The sequence below is a fragment of the Cydia strobilella genome, chromosome 9 (assembly GCF_947568885.1).
Source record: "Cydia strobilella chromosome 9, ilCydStro3.1, whole genome shotgun sequence".
Taxonomy (NCBI): domain Eukaryota; kingdom Metazoa; phylum Arthropoda; class Insecta; order Lepidoptera; family Tortricidae; genus Cydia; species Cydia strobilella.
The window spans coordinates 1,770,683-1,789,109 of record NC_086049.1 but is presented as its reverse complement, the minus strand read 5'-3'; the positions used below and the strand labels follow the sequence as shown (position 1 = coordinate 1,789,109).

Below are 18,427 nucleotides of genomic sequence, written 5' to 3'. Positions count from 1 at the left end.
ATGAAGTGCATTTTGCAACTTTGACATGCGTCAAACAATCCGGAAGTACTTTGTCGCGTAAAGCGTAAATTATCTCGCGAAGCGCGCGAGCGGTCATTTTCTGCATATTTTTCTTTGTCTGATTTAGTTTGCATATATTAATTTATTTGTGCTAAAAATCGCCGTAAAAAACCATGAAAAAAGGATATAAAGTGGCCGATGTGAAAAGGGAGAAGAGAATCGGCGTCGCCGCCGAAAATCTGCAGGAATTAATTGAGAAATCATGCAAAAAGCTCGGTGTAAGTGCTATTCTGTGTTTATATCTTCACTTCATTAATATCTAGATGTGTTTTAATCGTTTAAAATAGTGGTTTCATTCATAGTTTTAATTATTTGTCCTTGAAAAGCGCGGCCTTGGCCCATATCGGTTAGCATTGACCTATATTTGTGTTTGTAGTTCAATGCCAGATGCGCGGCGCTTTACGTGGCCGAGGACGGGACGCAGGTCGCGGACGACGATTACCTGGACACGCTGCCTCCGCAGACTCTCTTCATATTGTTGAATGACAAGGAACAAATGGTAACTGGTATGTTTTATAGATTATATAGATAGGCAAAAGTGTTGTAAGGATAATATTGGGTTTGAGTAAGAGTAATCGGGGAGTATTTTACTTCACTGTAATGAGGCATGGCGCTAGGAGTACTGAACTCTTCAATTCCAATATATATTTATATATATTTAACAAATGTACACCTGAATCACAGAATAAATAATAGTACTACCATACAGAAAGGACACTTCCTACAAAACCGAAGTTTGGGACGAATCACGCTGTCCCTTTCTAATGTATGGCACTATCCCTTTTGGCTATTTAGGGTGGTCAAAATTCAAGTCATATTTGGTCGCGCATGCCGACAAGTTGTGTCAACCCTACACACTACTGAAATGCGTATTCGTTGGGCAGGAGGGGTTACCCTTAAAGATAGAGTCCGAAATGAATATATCCGGGGCACCTCCAAGGTGGCACCAGTTACCGAGAAGATAAAGGAATCCAGACTAAGGTGGTTCGGACATGTGATGCGTAGACCCGAAAACCACGTTGTGAGAAAGTGCCTTTCCATGGCTGCAGCAAAGGGAGGAAGGGGCAGGCCAGTAACTACCTGGCTGACGAATGTCCGGAGAGACATGAAGGAGTTGGGCCTGTCCAGTGACAACGCATATCAGCGAACAAAGTGGCGCCTCAAGATTAGGAAAGCCGACCCCGCGTAACGGGATAAGGCGAGGACAAAGAAGAAGAAGACTTATTGTTAGAGACAATATAGTACTACACTACTAAAAATGCAATAATACAATGTAATATGCCCATAAAGATGCATCTTTACCTTTATATGTATAAAGAACCATACCCACCCTAGGTTGTACACATTCTTGGATACTTCAACTTTGTAAGATTTAATCATAAAGTTTATAGAATCAGACCAAGCTAACTCTGCATGGCATTTGCAATAACAAAGGGTGGTCATGTCATCATTATTGTCAAATTTCTATGAAAATATCATGTTCATAATGACACCCCCTCACTTTGTTCTGTTCAAGAACAAGAATCTTACAATGTGATTGTGTAATGTTTGGATTTCAATAATAATCATAAGTATCGAAATAAAAATAAAGTATTCGAAATAAAAAAAAAAAATAAGTATCAAGAATCAATAATTGACTCGCTTAAATCCATCAAACTCTTCAAACTCGTGTAAATCCATCTATCAGATTATGCGATTTTGGTATTAAGAAAAGGCAATAGGGTAGATATTAGCTGAATGGATTTACATTTACCCGATATGACCTTCAAACCTTAAAAAAAAGAGCGTATTCCCATCTTAAAGGCCGGCAGCGCACTTACAACCCCTCTGGTGTTGCGGGTGTCCATGGGCGGCGGTAATCGCTTACCATCAGGTGATCCGTCTGCTCGTTTGCCTCCTATTTCATAAAAAAAAAAAAAGATTATTCCCACCTGAGAATATATGTCTCATTTATTCTCAGTGGTAACAACTGAGAAAAATTATTCCCAGTAGTACCACTAGTTAATTTAGTATTCAATACCAATAAAATACACATAGATAAACATGGAGTGAGGTAAAAAAAAAAACGTAAAATAGTGATTTAGTAAACTGCTTCTAAACTAAACTAAAAAAAAAAACAGTTCTTACCACTGGGAAAAGCTTAGAAAAAAATCTGACTTGTTACCACTTGTAAAAACTTGGTGGTAACATCTAGGAATAACCCAAATCATACTATTGTTTTAAATACTGATTATTGTATTAAAGTTGAATGGAAAATCAATCACAAACCCTGTACGCAACAGCTTAGATTATATCCAAAACAGATTGCAGTTCTGCAATCCAAAACAATGCAAAGAGTTCTGATTTTTCATGCAAATTAGCGAAATAATATCAAACAATTTTTTTTTTATGTCTAGCCTAGTCGGTACCCTGCCTATGAAGCCAATGGTCCTGGGTTCGAATTCCGATTAGGGCATTTATTTGTGTGATGAGCACAGATATCTGTTCCCGAGTCATGTGTTTTCTATATATTTAACTATTTGTATATTAAGTATACCTGTATATCATTTGCTGAGTAACAGCAACACAAGCCTTCTTGAACTATAGGGTCTTAGTCAATTTGTGTAAGACTGTCCTATAATAATTATTTATTTGTAATATATAAATTAAATTTTATTTCCAGACTTTGACCACTACTACAGCCTAATCCGCTCATCCAAGAAGGAATACATCGACACAGGACTGGCCGCTAAGGAGTTCCTTACAACCAACATCAAGGAGAAATTCAAGGTGTTCCAGAAATATATTGCAGCTGCTGATGATGCGCGCACCATGCTGAGCGAGCGCGCGCAGGACCCTAAGTGGTTTGAAGGTTAGTTTAAAGTCTTCCCAGGTGAATCAAGATTTCAAATCGTAAATAAAAGTCCTGCATATGTTTAAGGAAAATGTAAAAGAAAATACGTGTTATGGTTATTATTTCAAATGTTCGAGTTATTCAGAAACCTTTTTGATCTCTCCAATTGACTTATGCTAGCTTTAAAGATGTTTGAATGAGGCTGCTACGAGACTTTTATCAAGGGCCTTTCTTCTTTCGACAACCAAAGAGGAGTACTTCCCTGAACCAACTTTTCTTATCTCTCTTTTACCCAATCGTTGACTGGCAGATTAAACTTTTAACATCAAGTCCTCCATTTTTTTTTGTTTCTGAAATAAAGTATAAATAAACAAACGCTCATTATTACAGGTCTGGAACCTTCAGAAAAGACAAAAGAGCAGTCAATGTGCAAACGCGTCAAAGATCGCATGAGGGGCTATTTCTACAAAACCAAGTCCGCCCTCCAGGCCTCTGACCTCTATACTCATTCCAAAAACAGCCGCGGCAAGAAACTAGTCGATCAGTTCCTCGCAGACCTAAGAAAACTACTCGAAACCAATAAATATAACGAGGGTTACTTTAACAGAAAAGCAGAGAAAAACCGCCTCTGCAACGAACGAGGTCTATTCCAATGTGGAGGCCTTTACAACAACACATCATGCGCTTACAAAGACGACCATCTGATTAACCCTTACAGAAGCCGAGAAGAACGCATAATATTCCAAACATGGAACCTAGACCACAAAATAGAGCTCTCCCGCTCCATAATACCCCAAATCGTTAAAGCTATAGAAGTGGTCCACTCCGGGCAAGTCACTTGTGTTCTATGTGAACATAGCAGCGATGGAACAGTGGAAGCGGACAGGTACTATTTGCAGATATTCACTCGGGACAACCTGAAGTTGGTGCATATCGTGTGCCACTATAAAGGTAAGCATAATGCGGAGTCTGGGGTGTATACCCTTTGCAAAAAGTGCAGTGCGCATAGCATTGAAAACAAGTAAATTGTAATAAGGTCACGTTTACATTGGTCTACAAGCATTTTACTGAGTGTGAATAGAACATACTACTCAATAAAATATAGTTCACATTTAGTCTAGGATGAAACAGTGATGATAAGTCTTAAATTACAATTGCAAGCGTATTGAAAACGTATTTGTGGGGATATTTCCGTAACTACCGAGTGACCCGTTTTCATCGCTCTCATTGTTTTCATTGATTGTGTTTTAATAGCGGAAAAGTAACATTTTTCAGTTGCAAAGTTGGATCAGTATAGACGTGGCATTGTGTAATTGTGGCACTTCAGTTTCTGTGCTCTAGGGGTGGAATAGGTATAGATTTATCTGAGTAAAAAAATAATTTATATGGCGTACAGTAGACTTCTATTTTACGCCTTATAGATTAAACATTTCGGGATCCAAAAAACCTTTGACGTTTTAAATTCCAGATCGAATTTAAGAAAGCTGTTGGCTTTTAATTCAACCCCTAGGGCTCACTTAATAAACTTATGTGCCACACAATATTATGAGTGTTTTTTAAGACCCGCTCATAGTGGTCTCACTGAGGAGAAAAATAGGTCAACTTTGAAACCGCTCACATTGCATTTCTTAAAACATGTATGAAAACATGTATGTAAAAATAATATATTTAGCAGTTGTTATTATATCTGTTTCCGTATATAACAGAGATATTTTAAATGAAGTTAAATATCAAGAATACATACCTATTTTTGCTATATTCATGAACTCATGCTAACCTGTGATAGGATCGCAATTTATTTAAGGTTTTTATAGCGGTTTGACCGCGTCTGTCTGTAGCCAAAGGTTGCTTTAACTGTCTAATAATAAATTGTGTAGCGTTGTATAATTATATTATAAAGTTATCGTGACGAATTTAAATGAAATTTTAAAAGTAGTTGGCCCTGTGTGGTAAATCAATATTATTAATTTTATTAGTATTCATTGTTAAATCATTAGAACCGTTAAATCAAATTAGATTCTACTGCGGTTTTTCCAGATTTCACTATAATTTTTTACCACATTTAACAACTGGGGAAAAAATCACATATTACAAGTGGGAACAACAGAGAAAATATTCCCAGTATTACCACCCAAATTATTTTAATGAATATCACTAAAATTACTATAAATACCATAAGCGCTTATTACATCGACAATTCGACACGCTCGCCAGGCAATTTTTGTAAGGAGGCCGTGTTAGATGTAATATGCGAAAATAGGGAGTGGTAACTACTGATTTTTTTTCTCAGTTGTTACTAGTGGTAACAGCCGGTAATAATCCAGTCTACTTATTTAGACAGTTAGGTCGATATTAGAATTGACTATTTTTAGTGATTTTAAAAATGAAAGGACTTAAATTGCTTTTTTATGATCTTCTTATAAATGTCCTGTGCAGATTCATGAAGATTTCTGCTACATTTGTAGATAACGTTAACGGTTCAACGTGGTATAATTTAAATTGATCCCTCTCCTTAGAAGGGCCAAACCAGGGTTGATTACTATTTCGTCAAGTTTTTAGGTGTAATGTTGTTATTGCATTTACTAGTGAGAAAATTTTATATTCCTTCTTTGATCTCCTTTCCTTCGAATAGATATAGAACTTAAGTACAGTCTTAAAGCATAGAAAGAAGTCTATGCTTTAAGATTTAAGACTATACTTAAGTTATTTTTTATTAATATTTAATGGTATATTCGCGGAGAAAAGTAAATAATGAAGACTTTCAATTATACAAAACGTTGCTGTATAAAATATAAGAAACTAGGACTTCGCTAAAGATGCCATCTATCTAATTAATTGACAGTCTTCATATCTGGTCTCTGGCATTCGTATTGTAGCGGTTGTGTATTTATACGGTTGTTCTGGTAAACTCATTTCTGATGATTCTTATACTTATACACATTTAATTGTATAATCATGTGACCTCATTGTTATATACAGGGTTCTAGATAGCCGTTAACAGATCACAAAATGATGAGGGTTGTGGGTTACCTACGAAATGTGTAACACTAGGGGAAATTTAAGAGTTATTTCCAGATTTAACCACCAAATTGTTACCACTGGTGGAGTTTTCCCCCCATCTGTTATCATTGAGAACAACTGAGAAAAATAATTTCCAGTAGTTTCCTGAATCACCTATGTATGTAGAAGCAAACATTCAACTTAACCCCAATTTTTATTTTATGTTCTTAATTTTATTTTAGTCTTTTTCACACAGTTTGAAGGTAATAAACCCGTGCTATGTGAAAAATACTATACCTCTAGTACTGTACTGTATATCGCATTTTTATTAGTATTTGTCATTAAAAAGATTTTGTTGATAACTGGTGGTAATAATGGTGGTGGTGGTGATAATTTAGGTACAAAAAAGAATTCGCAAGTCAACATGATAAAGCGACAGGAATATGTTCAGTAGGTAACCCAAGAATGTCAAGAAAGTAAGGAATGTTTGCGATAGATAGAAAATAAAAATGTTACGGAGTTTGTTGGAAGGAATCTGTCCATATTTTGTTTTGTTTAACCAAAACATGGTATAACAAATAAATAGCAAGTAATATTTCTATATTTTTTAAGGTTATTGCGAACTGGTTTAGTTGGAAGGATGGTTTGTTAATATAAACAAAGGATTAATACTGAACTGGATCTGCCAAAATGTTTTTTATAAAATATTATGACCCGTTTGTTGCATTCCCATACAAATGTATAACTTTGTTATGTATAATGTATATCAAATATCAATAAGGTTGGACAGCAAAGAGAGACGATAACAACATACTTGAACGCTCGAGATTTTAGCTATGGGTAGGTAGAGAAATAAGACAAGTAAGTTTAGAGTGCTTACTCCATACATACATAAAAATCCATTTATAATAAATTTTAAGTGAGCTTGTGCGGAAACTTATTTGTAATAATATTTAAGTTTAATAAGTATTCCGTTTTACGCAAGTTTTAAACTTATTAATACGTTTTACCATAGGTACCTCTCATACAACTTATTATTATTAATTAAGGAAACTGATGTATGGAGTGAGCAATCTAAGCTTACTTGTTTCGCTATGTTACGGACCAGATCATCAGGCTATCACATCATTTTATCGGGTTATTCCCAGTATTTACCAGTGGTAAAAGGTGGGAAAAAAATCCCAGTGGGAATAACCCATTTTATCCGATTCCGATACTCCAGTAGCGCTAAACAATATCAGTATCTTGTAAGGCACACTTAAGCGTCACTGTTCCATTAATTTCACAGGTTTTCTGGCAGGCTGTTAAATGTTAGTAGTATCTATATTTTTTATAGTTTATACCCATTTGTTCCTACTATAAGAATAAATCGGAAAAAAATAATTTCGTTACCACTGCCGAAAACCGATGTTGTCTACAGTGGTAACAAGTAGGAACACTTCTCAAATAGAACAGTGGGAAAGATGGAAACAAAGTTACAACCTGTGCCATACAGAGAAAAGAACAAAAAAATATATGTTTTTATTATTTATAACAGTAATTAAAGCAATCTTCTCTTTCTGACAAGGCGAGTGAGAGAAGGACGAATACTTTTCAAGCACTTACAGGAACATGCTGTATGACAAAATACGAGTCCCTCCATATTAGTGGATCAATTAAATATTAATAGGTATTTACTTATGATACATGCTGAGCTTTATGCAAGAAAGTTTTTTTTTAATCCTGTCCTTTTTTTGACATTGTAACTTCGAAAACTGGGTTATTCCCACTGGTTACCACCAAGTTATACTGACCGTGGTAACAACTGAGAAGAAAATTCCCAGCTGTTACCACCAACGGCAACAACTCATTTTCTTTTTTTATAACACTCCATGATTATTTATATGTGTTGAACACTAACAAAATATTGGTGGTAACTAAGTACTGAGACAAAAAATCAGTTATCACCAGTGGTAATAATTAAGAACAAACGATAAAAAAATCCTACTACTTATATCGTTCATAACACAATTTTAAAAGGACGCGGTAAAAAAAAGTTTTTGACAATAAGTTATTGTCAATAACTGTTCTTTTTCATAAATACCAATATAAATGTTCTTTTATTGTGTTTGTAATCTGTCTTATGTACAATAAAGTGTTTACATACATACATACATACATAAATACAGTTATAAAGCAATTACCATAAATATATTCACTACTGTCAACTAACTTTCTCCATGCCAGGAAACCTTCATTCATCATCTTCCTCGCGTTGTCCTGGCATTTTGCCACGGCTCATGGGAGCCTGGGGTAGGCTTGACAACTAATCCCAAAAATTTACGTAGGCACTAGTATTTACGAAAGCAACTGCCATCTGACCTTCCTACCCAGAGGGGAAACTAGGCCTCATTGGGATTAGTCCGTTTTCCTTCACCGAAGAGCGACTGGTAATATAAGTTCCGAAAAACTCATTGGTACGAGCCGGGTTTGAACTTGCGACCTCCGGATTGCAAGTCGCACGCTCTTACCGCTAGGCCACCAGCGCATTTAACCTTCATTGAACATAAATAAATATATAATCCTAACTATAATGTAATCAAAATATTGTACCAGAAATCTATTTTGTGACAAATTGTATACTAATATAACTATTCGAAATAGCTTTAGTGCAATAGCAATATTAATGTTTAAGAGTAGTTTGTTAAATGATGTCTGTTTCAGATAATAAATTTTCTAATATAAAGTGTATCTTGTGAGATACATTGTCAAAATTGATAAAAACAATGAAAACTGGTCAAAATTTGCAGAAATTTCCATATTTCTTTGATCTTAAATGTTATTGACTTTATAAATTTTATAATACATTTACATAGCCATAATAAAAAATATCCTGAAATTTTCTTTCTACCAACCTATATATGTAATCAAAATAACGTTACCTCTGAACAGGCATCGTTAACGTTAAAGTAGCAATAACGTGGTTGTAGAACGTTGTAATCGCTTCCATAGCTCTAGGGCTTGTAGTGGTACGCTCGATATACAGTATTACACCTTCTCCTTATTGACGGTTATTGTAGTTTTAGCACTACTAAAGTACCGTAAAATGTAATTAATGTCATTAGCCGGGTCCACACAGAGCGAACATACGCGCGAGGCAATTTCCTCGCGCACAAAATGGCTAGTGTAGACGTGCCTTGGCCGAGGCGCGCGTGTTGTATCGACATTTTTAGAAGTGCCTCGCGCGCGCCGCTTCGCTGTGTGTACCCGGCTATTACCGGGTCTAACGCGATTAAATTTCAATATTAATTATGTGACATCTAATGACATTAATAACATTAATTATGTGTACAAAACGCGAGAGTTAAAAGTGTTATACCGTAAAAAATTAAAATGTGCCTACTTTGCTCCAAAATTAGAAATTTAAAGTAAAAAAAAGCTGTTGGCGCACAATTACCATTGATCGGGTTTTAGGATGCCACACCGCGGTATATCAAATTGAAATAGTAATATGAAAAATTACCCAGTAGCGAGCAAGAACAGACTTGAAAAAGTTAGAGACACTTTAATATTAGTGTTTTTAGTATATAGTATACCTTTATTTCAACACCATGAAACATTTACCCGTGTAATACTGAGACACTGGCGCGCAACTTTTTTATTTTTAGTTAAACTTTTATACAAGTTGTTTTAAATGATTTTTCTCTGTGGAAATAATCCCGTTCTTATAAAAAAAGGTTGCAAAGGCCGTGCCAGGATAAGCTAAGTTTTTCTGTCCCCACGGAGTTTGAGCTTGTAATGTTTATGGGTGGTGTGGCTTTACATTAGTAATCAGAATACAAAATTTCAGCCCCCTAAACTAGTTTTTAGTCAACAAAAAAAACTAAATATGATTTTTCGTCAATATTTTGTTCTAGCCAACCGATTTTAGCGTGCGTCACATATATTGTACATGTACTAACAATGATTATATGACATAAATTACATTTTCAATATGTCATAGAAAAAAATAAAGAAAATGCTGACTAAACTTTGTTTTTTGTACTTCCACGTTAGAGACCTATCCAATTTTTTCACCAGTGATACATTCACCGACGAGCTATAATATATATGTATATATTTCAAAATTTTAGCTGTGGAGGAACATGGAGATATCTTTACATAAAATACTTTACATACATGTTCTACAAGGATTTTCGTGAGTTGCGCTCGCGCGGCGTGCGCCCCTTGCAGTGGGCGCGCGCCCCAACGCGGCCGACGACGGGACCAACTGCATCGCGTACCGCGCACGGTGGGCTGAAAATCGGCTTTCATAGAAATAGAAACTCAATTTTATTGAAAGAGCCTTATTTTGCTATAATTATATCCCATACATTTTGTTGGTATTTACACTATTCGCCCAATGACTGGAATTGAATTTCTTTCTGTATAAGTTTATAGATTATTAAACTACAACGTATAGACCTAGGAACTTTTTTTAAGGTTCAGAATTTCGATTGGTGAGCTTTTAAATACCTAATTGCCATGTTGCTAATAACGTTATATTTTAATAAGAGATAGGGCAGACCGCGGTAAGTTTAAAATATAACATTATTAGCAACATGGCAATTAGGTATTTAAAAGCTTACCAATCGAAATTCTGAACCTTAAAAAAAAGTTTCTAGGTCTATACGTTGATGCTGCCAATGCACCTGGGTCTCCCCTTCTCGAATTTAGTCAAGTGTGTGTAAAGCCCCTCTGTTGCTCTCGATGGTAGTGGCAGTGTCTGTGTAATGACTCCTCTACATGATGGGCCAGCGAGATGGCCATGCGATTGATGCGATGGTTGAGAGCACGCACTATGGAATGGGCCACGTTTGATGTGCGGACGAAAAACCGACACCGTGGCCATCCCATCGCATCATAAGCTATTCGACACCACTACCCTCGCTACACGCTGGCCCATCTTAGTGGGCCAGTATGGCCCATCGTGTAGAGGAGCCATAATGGTGAACTCGTATTAGAACATTTAGAACGTTCATTGTTGAAGGAATAAATATTGAACATAAACAAGGCTTCTTATTTAGCTCACTGAGGTAACATTTGGTGAATGATTGGCTGTTAAAAGTGGGTTACTCCCATATGTTACCACCAAGTTGTAACCAGTGGTAACAACTTTTTTTCTCAACTTTTACCACTGGGAACAACTGAGAAAATATTCTCACTAGTAACCACCGAAGCGAGTTGATATTCTGGGAATTATTTTTCTCAGTACCACTACAATATTGTAATGTTCAATACTGATGTAAAGAAGTAAAAAGTGTAACTTCGGAGAAGTATGAAAAAATTCTCAGTTGTTACCACTGGTAAGAACTTGGTGGTAACTAGTAGGAATAAATACTGGGAACTGGAATTCATGTTCGCGGTTATTAGAATATCTAAGCGAATTTTCTGCAAATAGTTCCTTGTAAGAGTGGTAATATAAAGGGTTAAAAATTCTCCAATAATAAAACAAGTGGCTAACTCTTAAATACTTTACTGTATAAACATCTTAAGCGAACGTTCCAAGGTTCCATCTTTCCACTACCTCCTCTTCCGGCCGCCGGCCTTCTTGCCCGGGTTGCGCTGGCCGGCGCCCGCCTTGGGCTTCTTGGCGGTGAACTTGCTGGGATTCCCCGTCTTGCCCTTGCGGGGTTTGCCCTTCGGCTTGCTGCTCTTCTTTTCTTCTGATCTCCTGGTAATAAGAAAATTCAATGATGAAATTTTATTACATTGCGATGTTGGAGTAATTTTCGGGTTATTCCCACTAGTTGTTACCAGTTGCCAATAAGTTGTTACCACTGGTAACAACTGGGAATTTTTTCCCCCCCTTTTACTAGTGGTAACTACTGGGAAAAAAAATCCAGTAGTTACCACAAACTCGGTTTGGTGATGTAGACAAATTTGTTTGAAAAATGAATATTTCCTTTATTTCCTTTTCCAGAACATAACTTTTTGGAAACTTTACTATTTGCAGTGTAAATTTAATTCAATCTAGCAGATTTAAGGTAAATATGGGTAAGACCGTCTACAAGCTCTTTCGTTGCTTATAACTCTTGTTTTCCAAAGCCTCAATAAAAACCAGATAAAAAAAAAACTTGTGTTTGTACACATACTTCACTTACAGCCCTTACAGGTCTGTAGAGCAGGAGTATAATATAAATAAATTTATGACCAGCAATAAATTTTATATGCCCGTCTTTACCATATTGACCATGAAAAAATTAACTTTACAACTTACTGCACTTGCTCATTAGCTATATGTTTAGCCACAGCCTTATCCATGTCAATCTTCGGCCGCTTGTTCAATATGCTGTCCAGCAAATTAAGGTTATTCTCCCTCTCAACCTGCGCTGTGGGTACCGGCAGCTTTCTCTTTCTATCCTTCCCGGGGATGAGTTCATGTACGCCTTTGCCTCGGGCATCCTTTTCCTTGGGCAGGCGGTCTTGGAACTTGCCAAGGGAGGCTGTGGATGCTCGGGCGACTGTTGCTGCGGTTGCTAGCTGGAATAGGTTTTTTTTTACAAATTTGATAGAATTCAAAGCCCAGGAGAATTAAAAAAAAATATTCAATAACATCATACACAATGTCAAAATGAATATTAATATTCTAGTATTTTTTTCATATTTTTGGACCCATGGTTCAAAAATTAGAGGGGGGACAAAAAATTTTTTCTTTCAGTATTTTTTTCCGAAAATATTACTTTTATCAAAAAACGGTTTTTGAAGACCCATATTCGGTTTGAAAGACCCATACAATGACACCACACACTACAGTGTTGAGGCAAAAAAAAAACATCCCCACTTTTCGTGTAGGGGAGCTACCCTAAAAAAACATTCTTCTAGTTTTGTAACCGATTTATTTTTTATATGAAACAGGTTTGCCCTTACCCCTAAAAATAACTTAGGTGTTTTTGATTATTTACCGATTTTGTATGAAATGGCATCACATTATATCGAATAGTGCAAGTTAAAGGCATGAGGTGCTTTCCTGAAAAATCTCTTTCAAACTTAGTCTATTTACTAAAAAACAATACCTGATTAGCAGAAGCTTTATCAGATGTAACAGGTAGTCCAACTCTAGGAATCTTGACTTTCTTGGCTCTTGCAACGTTCTTGAGCCTCTGCAGCTCATTCTTGGCCACCTTCTCCGACTTGGCCTCGGCCTTCTTCTCGTACATGTCTGTCATGGGGTCCAAATTCTGTGGGACCTCTATTAACCAGTTCTTCTCTTTCTCTGCAGCTGCCTTTCTGAATCTGGAATGTGTGAAAAATAAAAAAATAAAAATTATCTAAAGCAGCATTCACAAGTGCATTTTTTTTTTCTAAAATTACATACTACATTTTAATTATGACCTGATACATAAAGGCCCGATTGTAAATGTGATTTAATATGTGTTCAAAACGCGAAAGTTTTAAATGTTATATTTTGAATTTTGAAGAAATAAACATTTTTTTTATTATGTAAACACTGTACAAAATAAAAAATGTGTAAAACTTACCCATAAAGTGGCACCCATTTCTGCAACTGTTCATCCCATTCAAGTTTATCCTTCTTCTTCTTAGTAATGCCCTTGGCTTTAGCAAACTCCTGCCACTTGGTCAGCGGCCTGGGCTTTGGTACTGGCTTGGCTCTTGGCAGTATTGTGGTGGGCTCCGGCAGCTTCACTACTATAGCCTCTTCCACCCTCTCGGTGGGGAGCTCCCAGATCTTGTTGAGTAACAGTTGTGTGTTGTCGCGGGATAACGATTGTAAGTATTCATCTCTGCTTTTGTTTGCACTGTAAGGAAATGCAATTGATTAAAAATAAACATTTACTGTAGCTTAAACGTTTTATAACGGGATTAATTAACAAGAAAACTTGTCTTTAATAGTGGCGATAAGATAATCAAATTAAAACAGTAACTATCGGCCACTTACTTTAACTTTTTTGTGTCCAAGTCATTTGAGTCAAATGCAAGAAGAGTTCCGATGTCAAATTCTACATCTAAGTGCTTTTCTACGGTGATAGGCTTATATTTTTCCGCTTTTTTCTGTTCTTTCTCTAAAATTTCATTAACTATATCCATTTTAGTGCGTAAAATCAACACATTTCACTGTATACAAAGGTTCAAAGGAATTCCTAACCTAACTTTTTTGACGTTACTGTCAAACACGTGTGGGGACGTACCAAGCCATTTGAGCTTCGTTAAAAAATGCTCGTATGTTTATTAATTCCTTAGCCGAATGTATTTTATGAATGTTACCTAAGATGTTACCATTTCCGGTAATCTAGAGTTACCATGTACAGTTGTATGTGTTGTATACCATGTGTACACCAGAAATATCCTACTTCCGTAAATATTGTATAAAAGGCAGATTTTTGTGGTATAGCCGATTTCAGACCAGACTACGCGGCGCGAAGCCGCGAACGCGAATGTGGAGGGCCCTTAACATACCGTACATTTTATTAACTAAATAAATACTACTTAATGCACTAATAAATTTCGAAAATTGTTAAATATAGTCGTAAAAGTATGATTCTGGTTAATCTGGTTTTTCCCTTGAGCACCTCTCAAGGGAAAAACCAGATTAACCAGAATCATTTTAAAACTTAGAGCTGGTATTATTTAAGCTGTCATAACCTGTCATAACAAAACCCTTAAAGTGATCCGGAAATAATCGAAATAAATTTAATAAGCTTAAATTAACAATATTCTGTTTAAATCATGACTGCTAATGCAGATAAAGTGTACAGTTTTAAAACAGAGAACAAATTCTTAGTCAAGAGTGGCTGCAAAAAGCGCATGTGGAGATCTTTGAAACAAATTCTTACAGCAGAACGAGCTTTACCATGGCCAAACGATATTGTGCTTTGTAAGTATTTTCTATTTTAAGTATGTGCACTGCAGTACTGTGTATGTCAAGACATTTCTTTTAAAAAGCATATGGTTGATTAGCCATTAAGAAAAAAAGTAACCATGCTCTTGTGTTTTATTTACCATGTTGTTATATTTACAGATTATTCAATAAATGCTCCACCAACATTCAAGCCAACTAAGAAGTACTCAGACATCTCAGGCCTCCCCGCTCCCTACATGGACCGCCATTCCAAACTGTACTACAGCAATGCGGAGGAATTTGCAACGGTGAGGAGTTTACCCATGGATATAACTGCTGGCTTCCTGCAGTTAAGAGGAGCGAACACTATTGTTGGATAAGGACTAGATAGAAAAACTGTTGTAAAGACTGTTTTGATGAAATTGAAGCGATACAAATGTAACATAATGTAACAAGGAGTTAGTAATAATTATTACTAATAATTAACGAGGTATTAGTAATAATTAGTTTAAAGTTTGATTTATTTTTTGGTATTTTTTGACATAAATATGTATTGTACTCTATACTTATACTATTATACTCTTTGATTGTACTTATGAATGTGTGTTGATAATAAACATTTGTAATACAAGGAGGTAAAGGATTATTTAAAGTTTGATGTGTGAGAATTTGAAAAATAGAAATGTATTGATAGAAAAAGAGCAGAATGTATACTATTGACTTGAATTGAATTGTGGTTTTTTCTATAAAACGGGACCTTATTGTCGATGGCACTTACGCCATTATTAACGATGCTCCGGTATAAATACAATGCCGCGCGACGCTGTGCGGCGTAAGCGCCATCGACAATAAGGTCCCTTTTCATAGAAAATGCCTCAATTCATCTTTACCGGTTATTATTGGACTGTACAAACCAGTATCCCATTTGTATTGTATAAATAAAAAATATAGTTTGTCAAAGGACTGTCTCATTTCAAACATAGACAGAGAGAATCATACTATCTTTGTCTTACACTAGTACTAGCACGCAAAAGAAAAGGATGAATACAGTTTTTTTTTTTGTTCTTATTTACTGCCAATTAGGTTTTACTAACTATAATAATAAACAACCATCAGCATTAACTTGTGGTCCATTGTAATGAGGTGTAGCGTGGGTATAGCTTAGTAAGTATTATATTCTTTGGTATAGCTATAGTGAACAGTATTATGTACTATACTGGTTTCTCTATATATTGTTTAAATACTTCTTTTGCATATATAATGTTCAAACCAAATTGTCAGTAAATAAGAACAAAAAAAACTATACTCCTCCTTTTCTTTTGGGTGCTAGTACTAGAATAAGACAAAGATAGTATGATTCTCTCTGTCTATGTTTGAAATGAGACAGTCCTTTGACAAACTATAATCCAATTTATTATGAATTAAAAAGAAAAACTGTTCCTTTAGCACGTCTTTTACAATTCCTCGAACAGACATATTTTGACAGAATTTCAGTGGTTGTCAGTTGCAGTTGTCAAACTCAAATGTGGTTTGTGACAAACAAACGTCAACGAAAGTCGCCTACACGTGTGGTTTATGGAATTAATTTTGGGATTTCTTAATAAAAATATAGGATTGGAGTAAGCAAATTTAGAGAAATGTCTTCATCCTTCTTCTTAAAAGGAAAATCAAGGCAAGTCCACAAAAGAAAAGGCGAGAAAATCAAGAAAGTTAAGCCGAAGAGACAAGATGTTTCTAACCTCGAAAACGGCCACGATTCCTCCGGCAGTGATGTAGATTTTAAGAAGTTTTCCGACGCCGAAGAATCCGAAAGCGACCATGAAACAGCGGAGCAGAAGAAGTTGCGGCTCGCGAAGAAGTATCTAGAAGAAATAGAGAAAGAAGAAGCGAAGCGTGCAGAGTTAAAGGAGGTAGACGACGATGCGATTGGGAAGCGTTTGCAAAGGGACTACTTAGAACTAAAGGGTAAACTACGCGTGGAAGTAGCGGACAACTACGTGGCTCCTGCTGAGAGTGATATCAGGCTCATTCGTGCCCGGGAACACAAGCTACCTTTGACTTGCGTGTGCGTGAGCAGTGACGGTCAATTCGCATTCACAGGCAGCAAGTGCGGCACTATAGTCAAGTGGGGTATCAAGGAGAAGCGGAAACTCGGCAGCCTGACCTTCAAAACGCATTCCAAGTATATTAATGGAAGTGTATCAGCAGTAGCCCTATCCTCTGACACGAAATACCTTGCTTCCTCAGATGAGTCTAAAGATGTGCAAATATGGGACCCCATTACATTGAAACACGTTCATACCTTCAGAGGCCATAAAGACAAAGTGACAGGACTTGTGTTTAGGAAAAATACTCATGAATTGTATTCAGCAAGCAAAGACCGGTCTATAAAAATTTGGTCTTTAGACGAAATGGCTTACATTGAAACATTATTTGGCCACCAGTCTTCTATTACATCTATTGATGCATTGACCAGAGAAAGAGCGATATCGGCCGGTGGAAGAGATGCTTCAGTTCGGATATGGAAAATAGTAGAAGAATCGCAGTTAATATTCAATGGACCAGTAGGTAGCTTGGATGAAGTGAAACTATTAGATGAGGAGCATTTTGTATCGGGAAGTGACAATGGCTCCTTGTGTGTTTGGAGTGTGTTGAAAAAGAAACCACTGTGCACCGTTACAGAGGCCCATGGCTCCGAAAACAATGTACCTAAATGGATAACAAGTTTAGCTACATTGTTAAACTCCGATGTGTTTGCATCGGGTTCCTATGATAACTTTATTCGATTATGGAAAGTCAGTGATGCATATAGAAAAGTATCACCTATGTTTAGTATAGAAATTAATGGCTTTGTGAATTCCATGGATTTTACTAGTGACGGGACTCAGTTGTATGCAGCCATTGGACAAGAACACAAGTCAGGGAGATGGTTCAAAGTAGGGAGTGCTAAGAATGGCATATTAGTTGTAAATTTTAATATTAAGTCATAGTATGTTGTTAATTATAAAACAATGAATCATTTTATTTTTCAGTTTGTAGTTTTACTCTCTCAACCTTAAGCGTGCTCCAGAACGCGAGTGTGGAGTCGATTTCACTAATTACGAACTAGACTCGCGTACGAGTGTGGAGGGCCCTTTATATTATGCCCATGCCTAAGCCTCCAATCCAATATTATAACTGTGATTATAACCCATATCTCAAAAAAGTTATGGTGTCAGATCCCATGTAAGGTCGACCTTCATTGATCTTGAAACTTATATTTTAACAAAGAAAATATGTTCCTGAACATATATCAATAGGGTTGCCTAAAAAATATGGTCATGAATATTTTTAATGAATTTTTCAAATTTAACTTATTTGCCAACCAAATGAAATACGTTTATTTGCTTAACATTATGTACAGATAAGATAGTAGTCAATAGTGTTATGTCAAACGAACTAAGTTCCAATGGAGAGTATACAACATACACAATATGAATCAGTTAGGTTGCCTATCTTTTTCTGAGGGCCTACCGCGAATCACGTTCCGCGTGTTGCCTTGCCTCGCTGTCACGTCACACTTACGTACGAATTTACAAGTGCGATAGAGAGGCAACACGTCGAACGTGGCCCCCAGGGCCTACCGCGAAAGTCGTAAATTGCGGGGATCTTTCTCTTTTACTCCAATGAACCCTTAATTAGAGTGACAGAGAAAGAACCCCGCAATTTGCGAACTT

The 18,427-nt window shown here is 36.4% G+C and overlaps 4 protein-coding genes across 4 annotated transcripts; 3 read left to right on the top strand and 1 right to left on the bottom strand.

Annotated features, from left to right (window-relative positions):
* The first annotated feature begins 78 nt into the window (after window positions 1–78).
* Window positions 79–7,978, top strand: LOC134744054 (DNA fragmentation factor subunit beta). The gene is made up of 4 exons (XM_063677716.1): window positions 79–278; window positions 437–566; window positions 2,723–2,911; window positions 3,284–7,978. The coding sequence occupies exons 1-4, from the start codon at window positions 174–176 to the stop codon at window positions 3,916–3,918; spliced, it is 1,059 nt and encodes a 352-aa protein (XP_063533786.1). The 5' UTR covers window positions 79–173; the 3' UTR covers window positions 3,919–7,978.
* A 3,393-nt stretch (window positions 7,979–11,371) lies between these two features.
* LOC134744053 (ribosome biogenesis regulatory protein homolog) lies at window positions 11,372–14,034 on the bottom strand. Its single transcript, XM_063677715.1, has 5 exons — window positions 13,812–14,034; window positions 13,393–13,671; window positions 12,928–13,147; window positions 12,132–12,394; window positions 11,372–11,585 (listed from the first exon to the last, which is right to left on the bottom strand). Exons 1-5 carry the CDS (start codon window positions 13,958–13,960, stop codon window positions 11,435–11,437), a joined length of 1,062 nt encoding a protein of 353 aa, XP_063533785.1. The 5' UTR covers window positions 13,961–14,034; the 3' UTR covers window positions 11,372–11,434.
* A 498-nt stretch (window positions 14,035–14,532) lies between these two features.
* Window positions 14,533–15,342, top strand: LOC134744052 (INO80 complex subunit C). Its single transcript, XM_063677714.1, has 2 exons — window positions 14,533–14,747; window positions 14,892–15,342. Exons 1-2 carry the CDS (start codon window positions 14,600–14,602, stop codon window positions 15,089–15,091), a joined length of 348 nt encoding a protein of 115 aa, XP_063533784.1. The 5' UTR covers window positions 14,533–14,599; the 3' UTR covers window positions 15,092–15,342.
* Window positions 15,343–16,227: 885 nt separating this feature from the next.
* Window positions 16,228–17,742, top strand: LOC134744051 (U3 small nucleolar RNA-interacting protein 2). The gene has a single exon (XM_063677713.1). It carries the CDS (start codon window positions 16,349–16,351, stop codon window positions 17,699–17,701), a length of 1,353 nt encoding a protein of 450 aa, XP_063533783.1. The 5' UTR covers window positions 16,228–16,348; the 3' UTR covers window positions 17,702–17,742.
* Window positions 17,743–18,427: the final 685 nt, after the last annotated feature.